Source organism: Thamnophis elegans, chromosome 2 (genome assembly GCF_009769535.1).
Source record: "Thamnophis elegans isolate rThaEle1 chromosome 2, rThaEle1.pri, whole genome shotgun sequence".
In the NCBI taxonomy this organism is placed as follows: Eukaryota; Metazoa; Chordata; class Lepidosauria; order Squamata; family Colubridae; genus Thamnophis; species Thamnophis elegans.
Genome location: NC_045542.1, coordinates 48,732,172 through 48,748,687, shown reverse-complemented (window position 1 = coordinate 48,748,687; position 16,516 = coordinate 48,732,172). Strand labels below are relative to the sequence as shown.

The 16,516-nt window shown below is 41.4% G+C and overlaps 1 protein-coding gene across 1 annotated transcript; it reads left to right on the top strand.

The window, feature by feature from the left end:
- The first annotated feature begins 7,900 nt into the window (after positions 1-7,900).
- On the top strand, positions 7,901-15,170 carry SYNGR2 (synaptogyrin 2). Its single transcript, XM_032210631.1, has 4 exons — positions 7,901-8,058; positions 10,418-10,655; positions 12,059-12,198; positions 13,121-15,170. Exons 1-4 carry the CDS (start codon positions 7,954-7,956, stop codon positions 13,316-13,318), a joined length of 681 nt encoding a protein of 226 aa, XP_032066522.1. The 5' UTR covers positions 7,901-7,953; the 3' UTR covers positions 13,319-15,170.
- Positions 15,171-16,516: the final 1,346 nt, after the last annotated feature.

The window sequence follows — 16,516 nt, the reverse complement described above, 5'->3', positions numbered from 1 at the left end:
TAATAATGACTGCCAATCTAGTCTTCCAGGCCTCTCTTACTTTTATTTTAAATTGACTTAAACACAAGTTCTTTTATGCTCTTCAAAGGGGAAGGGTTCTGTTCCCCCTCTTTCTTTCTTTCTTTCTTTCTTTCTTTCTTTCTTTCTTTCTTTCTTTCTTTCTTTCTTTCTTTCTTTCTTTCTTTCTTCTTTCTTTCCCTGCCAAAATAATTCTCAGAGGCACCTGTGAACAGTTCATGCCCTTGGTTTTTTATCAGTTTCTGTAAACAAGTTGCAAACCCTTCAGCTGCAAAGTTAGTGAAGTCAAATAAAGAGATACATTGTTTCAAAAAAACTCCAACTGGCAATTACATCTTCTGTAGGAAACAAAATTCTTTAGATTGCTTTTAGTGTGATTTAATAACAAGTAGTAGGAAGAGTTGTTAAAATAAAAAGGAAAGTTTTAATCCAGAAGTCAAAAAATAAAGCAACAAGAAGCAGAAGAAAAAAAAATCAATCCGTTCACTTTAAGAGGAGAGATGAAGAACTTTACAAGCATTTCAATCCACAAAAAATAGTTACAATGACAAAGGGAAAAAAACTTTCCACAGCGATCCCATTAGGATTATTTTTGCCCTTAGTTCTTTTGTTTAAGGATCTAATTTGGCTTCAAAGAAACATTTCTTTGGGCAGTCTTTAGCAAAATAGAAAAAATACCTCACCAGATGGACTCACTTTCTCTTTTCACTTCCTTCCTTCCTTCCGGAGCGTCCCAATTTCATCAGCCTAGGGGCTGCCTGTTTACGGAGGGCTTGAAGCACTTCCCTTGGGTCTATCAGGGATTTTGCGATATCCCTGAGATCAGCAAGGCTTTGTCTTCCTGATCACCATCTCTATGGGACAGTTTAGATCTCAATGGACTCCCCAGCGGCAAAAGTGTCAACAGCAGTCTCAGAGTATCGAGACTGCATGTTGTAACATCGCAACGTGACTCCTCCTTCTCAAATAGATTATTCTAATATGGCTGCTGGGCATATATTGAGAATTATGACAGTTGTAATCCATGCAGCCATTACACTCGGCATGCATGAATTAAACCAATCAACACAGAGGTAGTATTCAGCAGTTTCTGACCAGTTCTGGAGAACCAATAGAGGAAATTTTGAGGACTTCAGAGAACCGGTAAACACCACTTCTGACTGGCCCTGCCCCCATCCATTCTCGGCCTCCCGAGTCCCAGCTGATTGGGAGGAAATGAGGACTTTGCATTATCCTTCCCCTGCCATGCCCACCAAGCCATGCCACGCCACAGAACCGTAGTAAAAAAATTTGAATCCCACCACTGAGTCAACACCAGTTACGACACCAGTCAACGTTCTTTCTGACAACACTTTTGGAATAGTTTATTAGTTTTTTTTCCTGTCTTTATTATTTTTTATAAATAGCTCAAGGCAGAAAACATACATGATGCTCCTTCCTCCTTGTATTTCTCCAACAACAACACTTTGAGGTGGATTGGGCTGAGAAAATTGACTGGCCCAAGGTCACTTAGCTAACTCTCATGCCTAAGGCTAGACTACAACTCACAGGCTCTTGGTTTCTAACACAGCATCTTAACCACTATACCAAACTGACTCGCTTCGTATCTTCACTGGGGAATTGAGTCAGTAGGAAATATGGTTTAGAGATAACTGCATCATAGAGGCTAAAAAGGCATGGCAGAGACCAACTTTACCAAGTTGTCTTTTAATAAATTGGTGTTCTGTGACTAGCCAGTCCCACTGTAACATTCATATTCTGAATCTTTCCCTCTAGAAACTCTTTTTGATAAGATATTCTCAAAATTACATATAAGCTAACCAGCTCAAAAATGTTGGAAATTCTGGTTTTGACAGAGATTAGATAGAGAAATGCATCTGGAATGCTGAAAAGGGATTTGTGAAGTGGCTTAAGATAAAACAGGGAATTGTCCTTGGTTTTCTAATCTGTCCATAAAATTATACAACTCTGTCTCAAATATTAATTTGAAGCAGACCTAAGGGAATGTGTCCCTTGTGCTAATAATACATTCTAATCTTCACATGGATCTTATGTCATTTCCTTGTAAGCATGTTTTGCAAAATCAGATGCTCTTAATTAGTCATTGGGCCAACAAAAGGAGAATTAGGATTTATAAGAATAATAAAGAATAATTCTGGTTTCTTGGAGGATGCTTTCCAGGATGACAAGAGGTTATGCTTATTGTTCTGGTATTTTTGTGAAGGTGTTATGATCATATAAGTTTTTTAAAGTATGTAGCCATTGTATAACTAAAGCTTTTGAATAAACAGCTCCATTGAACAAAAAATAGATGACCGTCTTACTCTAGGCAGATAGTCCTAGCAGAGCCATTTAGCAGTTAATTGAACATTTTTCTTGTACTGTATCCTCTCGCTATTAAGGGCTTCTGCTTTCTACTTCATTCTCTAAGAGTTCCCTGGTAGGCCCAACCTTTATATTTAATCAGAATAAGGATCAGAGAGAGGCTGTAAGTGGCTGTGCCCAAATTTGGGCCAAAAGTGTGTTTCCTCCCTATGTTTTGATCCCTCCCATCCCTGGGAACCAAAAATCCCTAATTTCTGGATCTGGTGATTCTTACTAAACCATGAATATTGGGATTTGGGAAATATTGGAGTCTGACTTTAGTAAGAAAAGCTAATGCACTGAAACTGTAGTAAATCAGAAATGTAATATACATCACTTTCATATGTTGTTATATTGTGTGAAACAGGATGCATTCATTTCACAAGAAGTGAGCGTTTTGCATTTTATCTACGTAAAGAGGGACAAGACATTATTTTATGTCCTGGGAACCAAAATAACGTTCAGAAGTAGCTCAGACAAATGTTTCCTGGATTTACTGTCATTTTAGGGGATGCAGGAGGCAGGCATTCAGTTACCACTCTTACCCTGTGCATTATTTCCTTATTTCACTTACTCATTTTCATTGTTTCTGATATCTAAAATGAAAGGATTACTTTTACAAATTTTGTTAAGTGTTGGTAGCTTTTCTCAAAGGACTTTGGGATGATATAGCTTCCTGACTATATTGGTCTATGTCTTCATTATCAGTGTTTCTCATAGTTAAGGCAAAATATCATAAACAATTCTAACTAAAGGTAGAATTCTGGTTTCCTTGATTGTTGGTCTATCAGAATATAAATTAGGCAAATGTGCCTTTTTTTTACGGATATGCACATTACTCCTTTGGACCTGTTAGGGAAAATATCCTTATCTGGCCATCCTGTCGAGATTACAACAATAACATAGATCATAAGAACAACAGTATTTGTCTCATCCTGCATTCTGTTTCTAAAGTGAGAACTCTATATCTGCGAGAAGGCCATCCCACTTTGCCTCCCCAGCAACTGGATGGTTGAATGTTTAACCTTTGTTACTAACAAATATAGATAAGACATAACTATCTGATATGATGTTGCTAGCCCTTTTAAAGCCGTTTGCTGATGGCTTTTGCCGCGTTTTACGTTAATAGATTTCATTGTCTAACTATGCACAGTGTGCGAAGAAATACTTGGTTGTGTTTTTTGGGAGGGGGGGAGAGGAGACAATCTCCCATAATTCTTTTTCATCATATGAACACAATTCCAGAATTATTAAAGAGGTGTCTATCTACTGTCTTCACATCCCATACAATTTTATATTCCCATTGTTTGACATTAAACTGTTTTTCCATAATAATATAAACAAATCATTTCTATTAAGGTCTATCAAACTAATCTATAATACCACAAGTCCATAAAATTAATTTGAAAAAATAAATAAAATTTATTTTTATTAATAAATAAAATAAATGAACTTTACTGTTTTTTATGCCTTAAACTCTTTCATTTCACTATCTATACAGTGGGGGAAGTAAAAAGAAAGAATAGAGGAACTACTGGTGTTAGTGTGACAGTTTCTCTTTCACGTCTCGCAGCGTTGGCTTTGCGGTTTACATTTCTCTGACACACGCGAACAGACAAAGCATTACAGACTCAAGAGGCAACACGTACAGTGAGCAATCCTGTAATTTTGCAGAAGGATGTTGGATGAGATGCATTAATATCCACTGTGGAATTGATGATACCTATGATGGGAAGACGTTTTGTTTTGACATATATTTAATATAATGGTTTAATGGTTCGTTTTTTTTCTTGTTAACGTAAAATTTGTGTGCCTAGGAAAAGTGATATTTAGTGACAAAAAGTAGAGTTCCGGTGGAATTCCCCTAAACGTGGTGTAAAAGATCCGCGAGAAAAAAAGGAAAGAAGCTGGTAAGAGCGCAATGATTAAGCAAGAAAATGTATTTTTTTCTCAGGAGAGCAGAACCCACAAAATAGTATATCCGAACTATTGAAGGTAGAAGATTATCCTGATCTATAAACATGAAGCTGGAAAAACCTTACTGACCAGAGCACAGACCAACTCTTCGATCCACTGCATCATATTTATGACTCACATAACACAACTCACAATAGGTGTTTTATTTAATGAATCACATGTATTAGATTTCTAGAGTCTTGCATAATTATAATGGATCTAAAACACTGAATCAGTTGCAATAGATTGAACTCTAAACTGATTCCAACAAGACTCAGGACTTCGTGGGAATAGAAAACACCACGTAAATTCAAGGTCTTCATTGCTGATCCTTATTTTACCTCTGAAACCTCTGTTTCAAGTCACTGAAGGCCCCTGAGTGCCCCTAAGGGCGTGATGGCGACCCTATGGCACGCCTTCCAAAGGTGGCACACGGAGCTCTCTCTACGGGCATGTGAGCTGTCACCCCAGCTCAGTGCCACAACATATGCACGTGTGCCTCCCGCCAGCCGGCTGATCTTTGGGTCTCTGCTTTGCATGCGGGAGATGCATGAGCATATACGAGGGGGATGGGGAGAGCAGCACGCCCTCCTGCCGCCCATTTTTGGTCCCAGGAGGCTTCAGGGAGGACTGCTAGGCCCAAAACTGGCTGGGGGGGCATGCACATGCGTGGAAGAGCGGGGGGTGCAAGGAGGGTGTCACATGCACGGGGGAGCAGGGCAAGCGAGCAGGTGTGTCACATGCACATTGCACTATGGGTGTGGGCACACACACACATGCTGTTGCGCATGCACACTTTTGGCTCGCAAGGACAAAAAGGTTATCCATCACTGCTCTAAGGTGATGAGAACCAAAGGATCACAGCTTTTACATACCTTAAGGTGGCCTTCAGCAGTATCATTGGTAAGAAAAACATTGTTTCAATACTAGTACAGCTAACAGTGACTCATGAAAAGGGGCCATGATGAAAGCCACGTCATAGGAATGAGGAAGAAAAAATATGCCCGGGCATGTTTGTGAGGGTTGGATGCAAGTGGGGGAAGGCCGTAAATTATATAATTTAGTTCAAGTGAATCAAAATAACTTCTGTGGAGTTTGGAAAAATAGGTGTATTTCAGATTAGATAACACTAGAAATCAAGGTAAATGTATCTTGTGAGATTAAAGGTGTTACCATTGCTCAGGATTTAACTACTTGCTACATGCTCAGTATTTCCCCTTTGTTGCATTTAACATTAAAGAAAATTTCTTGAATAAGAATTGATTTGTTTCCTTTGTCATAAAGGGAGCTGATGCCTTGGTCTGAATTATGTCATTCAGGCCAATAGGTTTTGCTGGAAATTCTCTACCCGTGAATACAGTACCCACTTCAGCAAAAGAGGAACTATTCCCAACCTGTATCCTGATTGCTATTCCTTCAATGTAACAAGCAGTTTATACAACATATTTAATTTATTCAATATGGGTGCTACTCATCTCCAACTGTTTCCACGCAGCTCACAATATAAAAACAATATTCTGTAGAGATTCTCAGTCATCCAGGTCAGGTTGCCCCAAAGATGCTTTTTTTCAGAAGGCAACTGCACTTTTCTTGTTTTTTGCTTCTCATCCAAGAACCTTCTTCAACTCTGACAAGATAGTGGGCCCTGTCAGAGCTGAAGAAGCTTCTTGGATGAGAAGTGAAACGTCTTCAAAGAAAAAACAAGAAAAGTACAGTTGCCTCCTGAAAAAAAGCACCCTTGGGACATAAAAACAATATACAAAAAATAACCGGAGTAGCCCAAAAGATAACTACAAAATAATTATGTGAAGGCATAAACAACAAAGCCAACATAAAATGTGGCAAGCAGAGGAATCCCACCCACCTTACTATCTGTATAGGTTTTTCAATGCCTTCCAAAATATCTTCAGAGTAGGAGATGCAGGGATCATTGCAGGTGGATCTAATTCTAGAGGGAAGATACCACTGAGATAAAATTTCCCAGAAGATGACACTGTTTAATTGAGGGGCTTTGGAGCATGTCAACCCTTCCAGATCAGACACAGGATGGACAAAAATCATGAGGCAGCAGGTGGCCCTTCAAATAGTAGCCCTATGCCATACAGAGCTTTGTAGGTAATAATTTACTATCTTAAATTACATCTAGAAACCTGCTGGCAAACTATGCATCTTGCAGAGCATAGCTCTCTCTCTCTCTCTCTCCCTCCCTCTCTATATCTATATATCTATATCTAATCTATATCTATATATCTATATCTAATCTATATCTATAAAATCTATATCATATATATATGTGTGTGTGTGTGTGTGTGTGTGTGTGTGTTTTATATTTTTATTTGTGCTGATAAATAAATAAAGGGAGACTAGTATAGATCTATTTCAAGCTATTTAGCTCTCATCAGCTAGCCATACCCTTACTGGGATTTGAACCTGGTAGCTGATGAGAGCTAAATAGCTTGAAATAGATCTATACTAGTCTCCCTTTATTTATTTATCAGCACAAATAAAAAAAACACAAATATAACAAAGGCAACAGTAAAAATATTGGGTTTCTGTCGTGATGGACTCTTGTGACGAGCCGAAGGACAGATGATGGAAGCAGTTAGCTTCCTCCCATAATTGGGGCTTACCAGGGGTTGTAAACAAAATCTTATATATATATATATATATATATATATATATATATATATATATATATATATATATATATATATATATATATATATATATATATATATATTTTATATAGATTTTATATAGATTTTATATATATATATATATGATATAGATGTAATGCTGACATGGTATCCCTGCTCTGCAAGATGCATAGTTATATATATGAAGTGTGTGTAATGTTATGCCAATGGATATTTTGCTTTCTCTAATGGTTGAGGAGTCGCTCCTATAGCAATTATACTTTCCTATATGTCATTTGAAGTGAGGGGGTGGCTCAGTGGCTAAGACACTGAGCTTGTCGATCAGAACGGTCGGCAGTTTGGTGGCTCGAATCTCTAGCGCCGCGGAATGGAGTGAGCTCCCGTTATTTGTCCCAGCTTCTGCCAACCTAGCAGTTCGAAAGCACATTAAAAATGCAAGTAGAAAAATAGGGACCACCTTTGGTGGGAAGGTTGGGCTTTGAAACCGAGATGAGTAATGCCCCCTAGAGTCAGGAACGCCTAGCACAAAAATCTTCAAACTTGGCAACTTTAAGACGTGTGAATTTCAACTCCCGGCATAGCTGCCTGGAGAATTCTGAGAGTTGGAAGTCCACAAGTCTTAAAAGTTGCCAAGTTTGGGGACCGCTGGACTAGCACATATGTGCGGAGGGGAACCTTTACCTTTTAAAGCAACGTCGTTATTGCAACGACGCGCCTAACGCGCTCCTTTCCTTAGTAAAGGGAGAAGGAGAAAGCGAACCGCTTTGAGACGAGCAGGTTGCAGAAGCCTCGATTCCGCTCTTTCTTAACCGGCACGCGGTCCTTCGCTTCCGCGGTCCCGGGCAGGGTCTCCTCCCAAAGGGGCGGGGCTCGTGAACGCTCAAACACAAGTTTGGGCGAGGCGGCCGTAGGGAGTTTCCGGGCTGAGACAGTCCGCGGAAAGCAGCGTCAGAGAGTTATGGAGAGTGGCGGGGGCGCCTACGGAGCCGCTAAAGCGGGAGGCACGTTCGACTTGTGGCAATTCTTGCAGCAGCCACAGGTCATTGCACGCATTTTCAGCGCGGTGAGTGTGAGTGGCTGAGGTTGGTCCCGGAGCCCCGGAGAAGCTTCGAAATCACCAGCGGCGGGCTCCAGCTTGCCGGCGACCGATCCGCTTCTTCTCTTTTCCCTCCCTCTCGCGGGCGCGCGTGGAACGGCCGCTCTCACCTCAGGGTGTGGACAGTGGGTGGAGGGCGTGACGTGGCCGGAGTGCCGGTGGGTTAGGCGTTTCGGCAGCATGAAATTGGAATCACTAGAGGAGGGTCTGCTTAGTCATTGCCTACCTGGGCTGGGACCACTACCTAGAACAGGGGTCCCCAAACTTGATAACTTTTAAGACTTGTGGACTCCAACTTCCAGAATTCTCCAGGCAGCTCTGCTGGCTGGAGAATTCTGGGAGTTGAAGTCCACAAGTCTTAAAAGTTGCCAAGTTTGAAGACCTCTGCCCTAAGTCTACAGTAGCAGCCGGTGCGCAGGGCATTGCCACCTTTTTTGCAAGGCTATCAAAGCAAGGAAGAGCGGAGCCATGACCGTGCTCATTTGCTGGTCCTATCCTCGTTACATTGTAAGGAAGCCAGCCAGCCCCTCGCGCTGCCCGTGATCCGTCAGCTGACCTCCCTATGACTAGGCTGCCGCACAAACACCGCTGAGTAGAAACGGAGGGGTTTTTAATCAGGCTAATCCGAAGCAAAGCCCCGATCCTCCCGTCACCTCCTCCTCAAGGGGTCCCTGCCCGGCGAGGGTCAAAAACACCCGCCTCTTAAGTTTTTGCAACGCGAAGGGCAAGGCCGTTAGGTTTCCCAAGCGGCTCAGCGCCGCCGGGATTTTTGCAGAAGCGAAAACAACGAAGGGAGAGTTGTCTATAAGCAGCCGCCCTGGGTTAAAGCAACAATCCCTCTCCGAGGGAAACTGCGTGACTCTGCACAGCTCCGTTCGGGCTACTTCTAAACTAGAGGTCTTTAAACTTGGCAACTTTAAGCCAGCTGGCTGGAGAATTCTGGGAGTTGAAGTCCACAAGTCTTAAAGTTGCCAAGTTTGAAGACCTCTGACTTTTCGGGAAATAAAGCCTAGGCACCGGAGACAGATAAAAGGACCCATTCAAGTCGAGCTCGACCCGTCCCTCTGGTTTTCTTAGCCAAAACACGGAAGTAGATGGCAGCCGTCTTGTTGACTCTCCTGCGCTCTTTATTTTCTTTTAAAGTGGTGGTGGGAGGTTAGCCTGAAATCCTAGGAAATTTGTATTTGTTAAAGACTTGGAGTCATTTATTCTGCGGCTTTAAAAATAAAAAAAGCTTTTAGAAGTTTCTGTCCTTGTCTTCAAACATTGTAGTATATAGGCAAAGCAAGTCCCCCAGGCACGCAAACAGGCTGCTGTGCTGATTTGTTTTTGAGGGTGTGCTTGATTACCTGTGATGAGCATTCAGTTTGTAGTTTTCCGATCCTGTTTCAACTCCATTCCAATTAACAGGAACCTGGAAATCTTTTAAGGTAGAGTTTCTTGTATTTGTGGAGGGGAAATTGAGAACATTTCTGTAACTAGTGAATTCCTCTTGGGTAAGGGCTATTGCCTGAACACCAGAGCTATATGATTACAGAGTTTTATTGTTGGGCCATGATATTTGTTTTGTTTTTTTACTCATCTTCCTCTTTATCAAAGCTTTATTTTATGATGTTAACCGACCTAAAGTCTATGGGGATTGGTCAGCATACCAATAAAGTGTGCATATATTACAAGTTGGCTTCTTGCCCTAGCACAACCTTAAACACTCAAAGAGCCATCTGGACCCATTTCCCACAGAAAGGAAAACACCGGGAGCCATCTCAGTTGGCTTTCGACATCTACAATGAAGATAACACTGCATATATTGTTTTTTTTTAACCTCTATGCTATGTATTTTTTTTTAAATCAATGAATTGCTACAGAGAAAACCAATTTTTATTTCTGCCTGCAACAAAAACATTTTGAAAAAAGATGCTGGGTTGAAGGTTATTTTCAAATAAATTACTCAATGTCTATTTGGGTCCTCTTTAACGTACCATTGTACCATTAAACATTCTGTTTTCTTCTGAAACTTTTCTTTGATTTATCCATGGTTGGCCTTCCTGGAGGTCGAAAAGTTCAATAAATTGCATGCCGGGCGGGTGTTGCGCATTGGCGGTTGTGACGCATGTTTTGAGGCACAGGGAGCCGCAGCAGAGGGATGAAAGAGCCACATGCAGCTCCAGAGCCATGGGTTGCTGCCCCCTGTCCTAGAATAGCACTAGGCATAAGTATTTGAGTTCAAAACTTAGCGGAATCTTTAATTCGGTAAATGGTTATTATTGGATTTTCCTGGGAAGTGTTAAGCATTGACCTTTTCCCCTTCTCTTTTATTATTTTGCAGGTATTTGCACTCATTGTTTTCTCCTGCATCATTGGGGAAGGTTACACCAATTCCGACCAAACCTCTGACCTTTTCTGCATCTTTAATCACAGTGAGGATGCCTGTCGTTATGGTATTGGCATTGGTGTGGTTGCCTTCCTGGCTTGTGTATTTTTCTTTATGGTCGACATCTACTTTCCCCAAATTAGCAGTGCCACTGATCGCAAGTACCTCGTTATGGCCGACCTAGCCTTCTCAGGTATGTTTCCGGGAGATGTGAACTCAAAGAAGGACCCTGGGGAGAACAGCTGAGTCCTGTCCATGTTCTTTTTTTCTCTTGCAGACTTGGGACAGCATTTCCACTTTTGGCTCCTATTCCTCTGTGTGTGCATGTAATTGTTTAGGTTTTGGAATGATGCCCTCTAAGGTCTGCTTTGTGAAAGTGGCTTTAAGGGAGCAGACCTCATTCTGGGTGCTTCTTCATGTGGATAATTGCTGAAGGATAAGAGACCATAGAATTGGAGCCTGTTCTTTGCTTTAAGCTTGAGTCTTATGCGCTGAATAAAAAGTCACTGCTGGTAGTCTTCACTTACTGACTGCAACTGGGACCTGCAATTCTATCACTAAGCAAAGTCATGTGATTGCAATCCTGAAGCACATAACCCAATTAAGTGCGATGTCACTTGACTATAATTTTCAACTTCCTGCTGGTTTCCCGTTGTCGGAAGTTAGCTGTGAGGATTGTAAATGGCAATGTGATTTGACGGCAGAGCACTGTAACTATCACAAATGTGGGTTGCCAAGCACCTGAATAGTGATTATGTGGATGCTACAGCGTTTGTTACATGAACGAATGGCCAGAAACTTCCTTTTTCAGTCCCATAGTAACTTCAGTTATTGAACAAGCAGTACTTTATAACTTCTCGGACTACAATTTCCCTCAGTCTCTGCCATCATTGCCAATGATCAAGAACACTGGGCTATTGTTCAAAGCGTTTGAAGGATATCATATTGCCTAATGCCTATCATGAAGTTAGAATGAAGCCTGCCCATGTTCTAGACCAGAGGTCCTCAGTTCACAGACCATCACTAGTCCACAGCCTGCCAGGAACTGGGCCATGCAAGTCAGCGAAGCCCCATCTGCACACATGGGATCCAGGCAGTGTGTGATACTACATCCCCTGATCCATGAAAAAGCTCCGCCCTCCACAAAACTGGTCTCTGCCGCCCAAAAGGTTGAGGGGCCGCTGCTTTAGACCATTTGTCTAAAGTGGCCAATGCTGACTTGGAATCCCCCCCAAAAGAATAGAAATAGCACTTACACTTATATACCATTTCACAGTGCTTTACAGCCCTCTCTAAGCAGTTTACAGAGCCAGCCTATTGCCCCCAACAATCTGGGTCCTCATTTTATCCACCTCAGGATGGAAGGCTGAGTCAACATTGAACCAATGAGATTCAAACTGCTGAACTGCTGGCAATCGGCAGTCAGCAGGAGTAGTCTGCAGTACTGCACTCTTAACCACTGCACCACCACGGCTCTTCAAGAATATCTGAATAGGATTAACGTACTGTACTGTAACTTTTCATAACTATAGTCAAAATGTTACTTTCCTGCTATCATGTAATCTATAAGGATGTGTTCTCTTGTCCTCTGTCTAGCTGTTTGGACCTTTTTGTGGTTTATTGGATTCTGTGTGCTGACAAACCAGTGGTCATCAACGCATGCTAAAGATGTAAGAATTGGGGCCGATTCTGCCCGTGCATCGATTGCCTTCAGTTTCTTCTCCATTTTTTCATGGGTGAGTAAAGAGTTTCTTCCTCTGTCTCAAGAAAGCCCAAGGGTGAATGAACATTGTCGGCCTAGGGAGATTAAGCAGCTTCAAGGCTTGGTTTGCCTGGTTGGCAAACAGGATATGAAACTGGTGATTTTTGCTATTTTGCTTTTGCTATTTCATTAAAGGGACCTCAGCACAAAACCAGAGAATGATTCAAATCTCATTGTCATTAAGGCAGCCTTCTATCTGCCCGAGGGACATGGAAATTACTCTCTTTTATAGAAAGGTGGTAAATTCTTTGAATGAAGGAATCCCAGGGAAATGTATCCAGGTGCCTTTTACAATAGAACTGACTCATGAAATGTAACTTTTTCCATTCAATTCCTTAACCTGTAGTGTGATTAAATTAATTAAGGTGATGGCATGTTTGCTGAACACTGTGCTGAGTGTTGCAGAGGATACCATGTTTTTCAGATTATAAGACGCACCTGACTATAAGATGGGCCTAAATTAAAAAAAACCTGGTTTTTTATTTCCGCATGCCACATTTTCAGTCCTTTTTTGGCCCCTTTCCAGCCTTTTTTTCTATCCATTTTTTAGGCTTATTTGTCCCTTTTTTGAGGCATTTCGGCCTCTCTTGGGAGCTTTTTTTGGTCCATTTTCCCCAAAAAATATAAGGACCAAAAAAATTGCCTCAGAACGGGCCAAAAAAAAAAAAAAAAAGCCTAGAAAACGGTCTGGAAAAGGTCCTAAAACAGTGCGCACAGAAGCCAAACGATGGCCGGTGGGTGGGCAGGGCTTTGGCAATATTTGTCTATAAGACGCAGACATTTGTGGGAGACAAAAAGGTGTGTCTTATAGTCTGAAAAATATGGTGTTTGTTCTCTGGCAAGTAAGTCTTTGTGGGCAGATTCCTACTTTTGCAAATAATTCTTCCTCTCCATAGGGACTCCTGATTGCCTTCGCCCTTCAGCGTTACCGTATGGGTGTCCAAGATTTTGACCAAAGTTACATCGACCCAGCTCCAGGTCCGACACCCCCCTACTCGAGTTACCCCAATGCCAGTCATGAGAGCTACCAGCAGCCACCCTTCACTCACACTGGAGAGAACTCTGAGGGCTACCAGCCTCCACCTGTGTATTGATTGCTACTAACACTGGTCAAAGCAGCTGGCAGGGATAGTATCCTAGTGCTTTGTATTCATTTCTTGTGGTGGGGACTATGTCTACTGTGAAATTGTGAGGGTGCCACATCCAAGATTGCGGGTTGTGCCTGTGTATGTATTGGGTTCTGGGATATTCTATTGTTTTCAACTGTTTTCAAAACTTGCTTCTTGCAAAAAAAAATGCTGTTTCTTTTGTGGGCACAGGAAGCTTGCTGTGTGACTTGCAAGGCATATTAATGGCTGAAACTGTATTGACTACTTGGTCTTATTATTGCTGCAGCCAACTAAGCTGCTTGCTGGAAATTACACTAGAGGCATTTTGCAGCAGAGGAAGATTGTACTTCTACTGGATATGGCCCAATGGGATCCTCGCCACTGCTATCTGCCCAATGCTGTTACATCTGTGCCTTGGTGTGTTTGTTCATCTTGATCATTCCAGACCTCCAATGGGTCTGGTGTTCCTATGGCTCTGTGGTGCTACCTTTCCTGACTGGGAAACACCCATCGCAGTGCTTTCTATCATTTCAGTTGCTGATACCAAAACCAATTAAACGCATTTCTAGATAAAGCTTGAGACGTATTGCATTAGTGATTCAACTGAATTTACCTTATCGTACCTTTCCTTTGGTTTAAAAGTGGGAAAGATTTGGCTTTGTGAAGAATTGTGAGACCTGTTTTAAGTATTCTATAGAGACCTACAGGTTTTCAATAATGTACCAAAGACACACTCACTCTTGCAAATTTTATTCTCCTAACCTTTCCTGAATCAGTAACAAATAGGAATGTGTGTGAAGTGGAAAACACACTGCTTTGAACCCCAAACACTTTGTATTCTAGAAGGGCTCAAAAACACTAGCTGCAATACTGTCTTTTGATCAAACTCAAATCAGGAGGATTTTTCTGGTGAATAGAATAATAGGCATACTGCCTTCAATCACCGCCAATGCCAAAGCACAGCATATCCCATTGCCTCACTTCCTCTGATCTTTCCAGCAGTCCCTGCCCCAAAAGCACACCAGAGCCTATCCCCAATCTTTAGAATGCCTTCCCTCCCTCCCTGCTGTGACTGCCAGCCTCTGCATGTGGTACCACTCTTGCTCTATCTCAAGCCATCTGTATTTCAGTCCACCACTGGAACAAAAGAGACTCCCATTTCAGTCTGTAAGCAGACCAAGACATTCAAAATTGATGTATTTTAGTTCAGGCAGAAACCAGCTAAAAATGGCTGTTCTGCAAACAATGATTTATACATCTCCATTAACAAGTCTTTCAGAGAATGGCTTTTTTGTATCCATAGCCTGTGGCTGTTAACACTATATTGTTTTCTAATTGTACGTTTTGGGAAACTTCAGGCAAATATTGCAATCTTGGGGCTTTGAAGTATTTTAAATCTTTTTGCTAGAGTAGAAGTTGAATTATAGTCATCTCCTGGAACATATTGTGGATTTTGATGTATCATATAATTTTAGGACAGAGGACAAATACTTTAGATTACAGAAAGATTTAATAACTGGGCGAGGGTATATTGTCTAGCATAACGACAGCGGTGGAGCTTTTAAAAAGCACGAACCCTTTTAGGCTAGCCTTTTATTGCCTGCTTTTTGTCGGGGGGGAAAAAGTTGTATAGCTTTTGTGTGAAGATCATCCATACCAGTGATGGCAAACGTTGTAGTTTAGAAACTACAACCTAAAATCCACTTACTCATCGGAAAGTGACAACACGGCAATTTAACCTGAATAATGAGGTTTTACTACCTAAAAGAATGATAAACAACAGAGTTCAGCTAATTGTGCTAAGAAAAATGTAATAAATGCACTTTTATGCCCTTTAGTTTTTTTCCTGCTTTTGAAATATTACGTTTAGCAACAATAAAAAAGAAAAACTTTTATAATATAATTTCTTTCTCTCTCCCATCTCTCTCCCCCCACCCCTTGGGGGAAAGAAACCTCTGAACTGGGGCTGGGTGGTGAGAATGACAACAGACCCAGAAGCAGCATGCCCATGCTCAGCTGGCTGGCAGGGAGGCAGGGCATCCCAACACAGGCAGCTCTGCAGGAAAAGCAACTGCTTTTTTTTCCCCGAGCAGAGTTGCATTGTGGCTCCGCATAGTAATGGGCTTCAGAAGGGGGGGACCCCATCTCCCCCATTGTGAAGCATGTGAGTGAAAAAGTTCACTCAATCAATTCCAAGTTTGTGAGATCATGAAACAACTCGAGAAGTTGGAATTGAGTGAAATGCAAATGGAGCTAAGCTGTGGTGACTGCACGCATACCCAGAGGGCTCTGCGTGCCACCTCTGGCATGCATGCCATAGGTTCGCCATCACGGATCTCTAATGTTTAGGAATAACTAGGATAAGATTATTGGCATAATTATTTTTAAACTTCCCAGCATTTTCAGCTGTAATTTCCCTTCAATGAATGCCACACACACAGCTATTTCCTGATGAATGGTTTAATAGCTTTACATATTAGGGCAGTATAATGCCTGTTGTATCAATGGGCATTAATGAGGTGGTAGGGTAAGTGTAGAATACATTTTAAACCAGTAATAAAGTTCTCATCACTAAACTTAAATATTCTTCAGATAAACTGGTATCACTAAGTCCTACACATAAAACTTTTAAGTAAGTAAAATCTTTATTGCGGTCAAAGACCAGCAATACACATTATTTTTACACTATATTAAAAAATACTAACATTAAAATATAATTAAAAAGTATTGACATTAAAAGTGGATAATAAATAACATAATGGTCCAAAGATTGTTAAAAGTATGTTCAGATAATTTGTACAAGATGGTACTATACTCCTGTAGCCAATTTTTTTCTTATGGACATTGCAGCAGCACAGAACTTTGCCACTGCATACGTGGTAACCAGATTAGTGTCCTGGAGGAGAAAGCCTAGATAAAAATTGTCTGCCCTCCCTGGCAATTTCTCTAATAAGGGGAGAATATGTGCAGACCTACAAGCTCTGTATAGCTCGCAGTGTAATAGAACATGTGAATTATCTTCCACTTCTCCTTTACCACATATACAAACGCGTTCTGCTTATACCTGCCCCGGAGGAGTGCTGAAGGGAGAATGTTAAATTTGGCTCTGAAGAAAGCTATTCTTTGTTTTGGGAAGATCAGGTCATTTAGATATCTTGCAGATTCCCACACACCCTGATTAAT

Coding starts and splice junctions, on each gene's coding strand:
- SYNGR2 (XM_032210631.1), top strand. CDS start 7,954: ATGGAGAGTGGCGGGGGCGCCTACGGAGCCGCTAAAGCGGGAGGCACG. Junction 8,059..10,417: donor TTGCACGCATTTTCAGCGCG/GTGAGTGTGAGT, acceptor ATTATTTTGCAG/GTATTTGCACTCATTGTTTT. Junction 10,656..12,058: donor GGCCGACCTAGCCTTCTCAG/GTATGTTTCCGG, acceptor TCCTCTGTCTAG/CTGTTTGGACCTTTTTGTGG.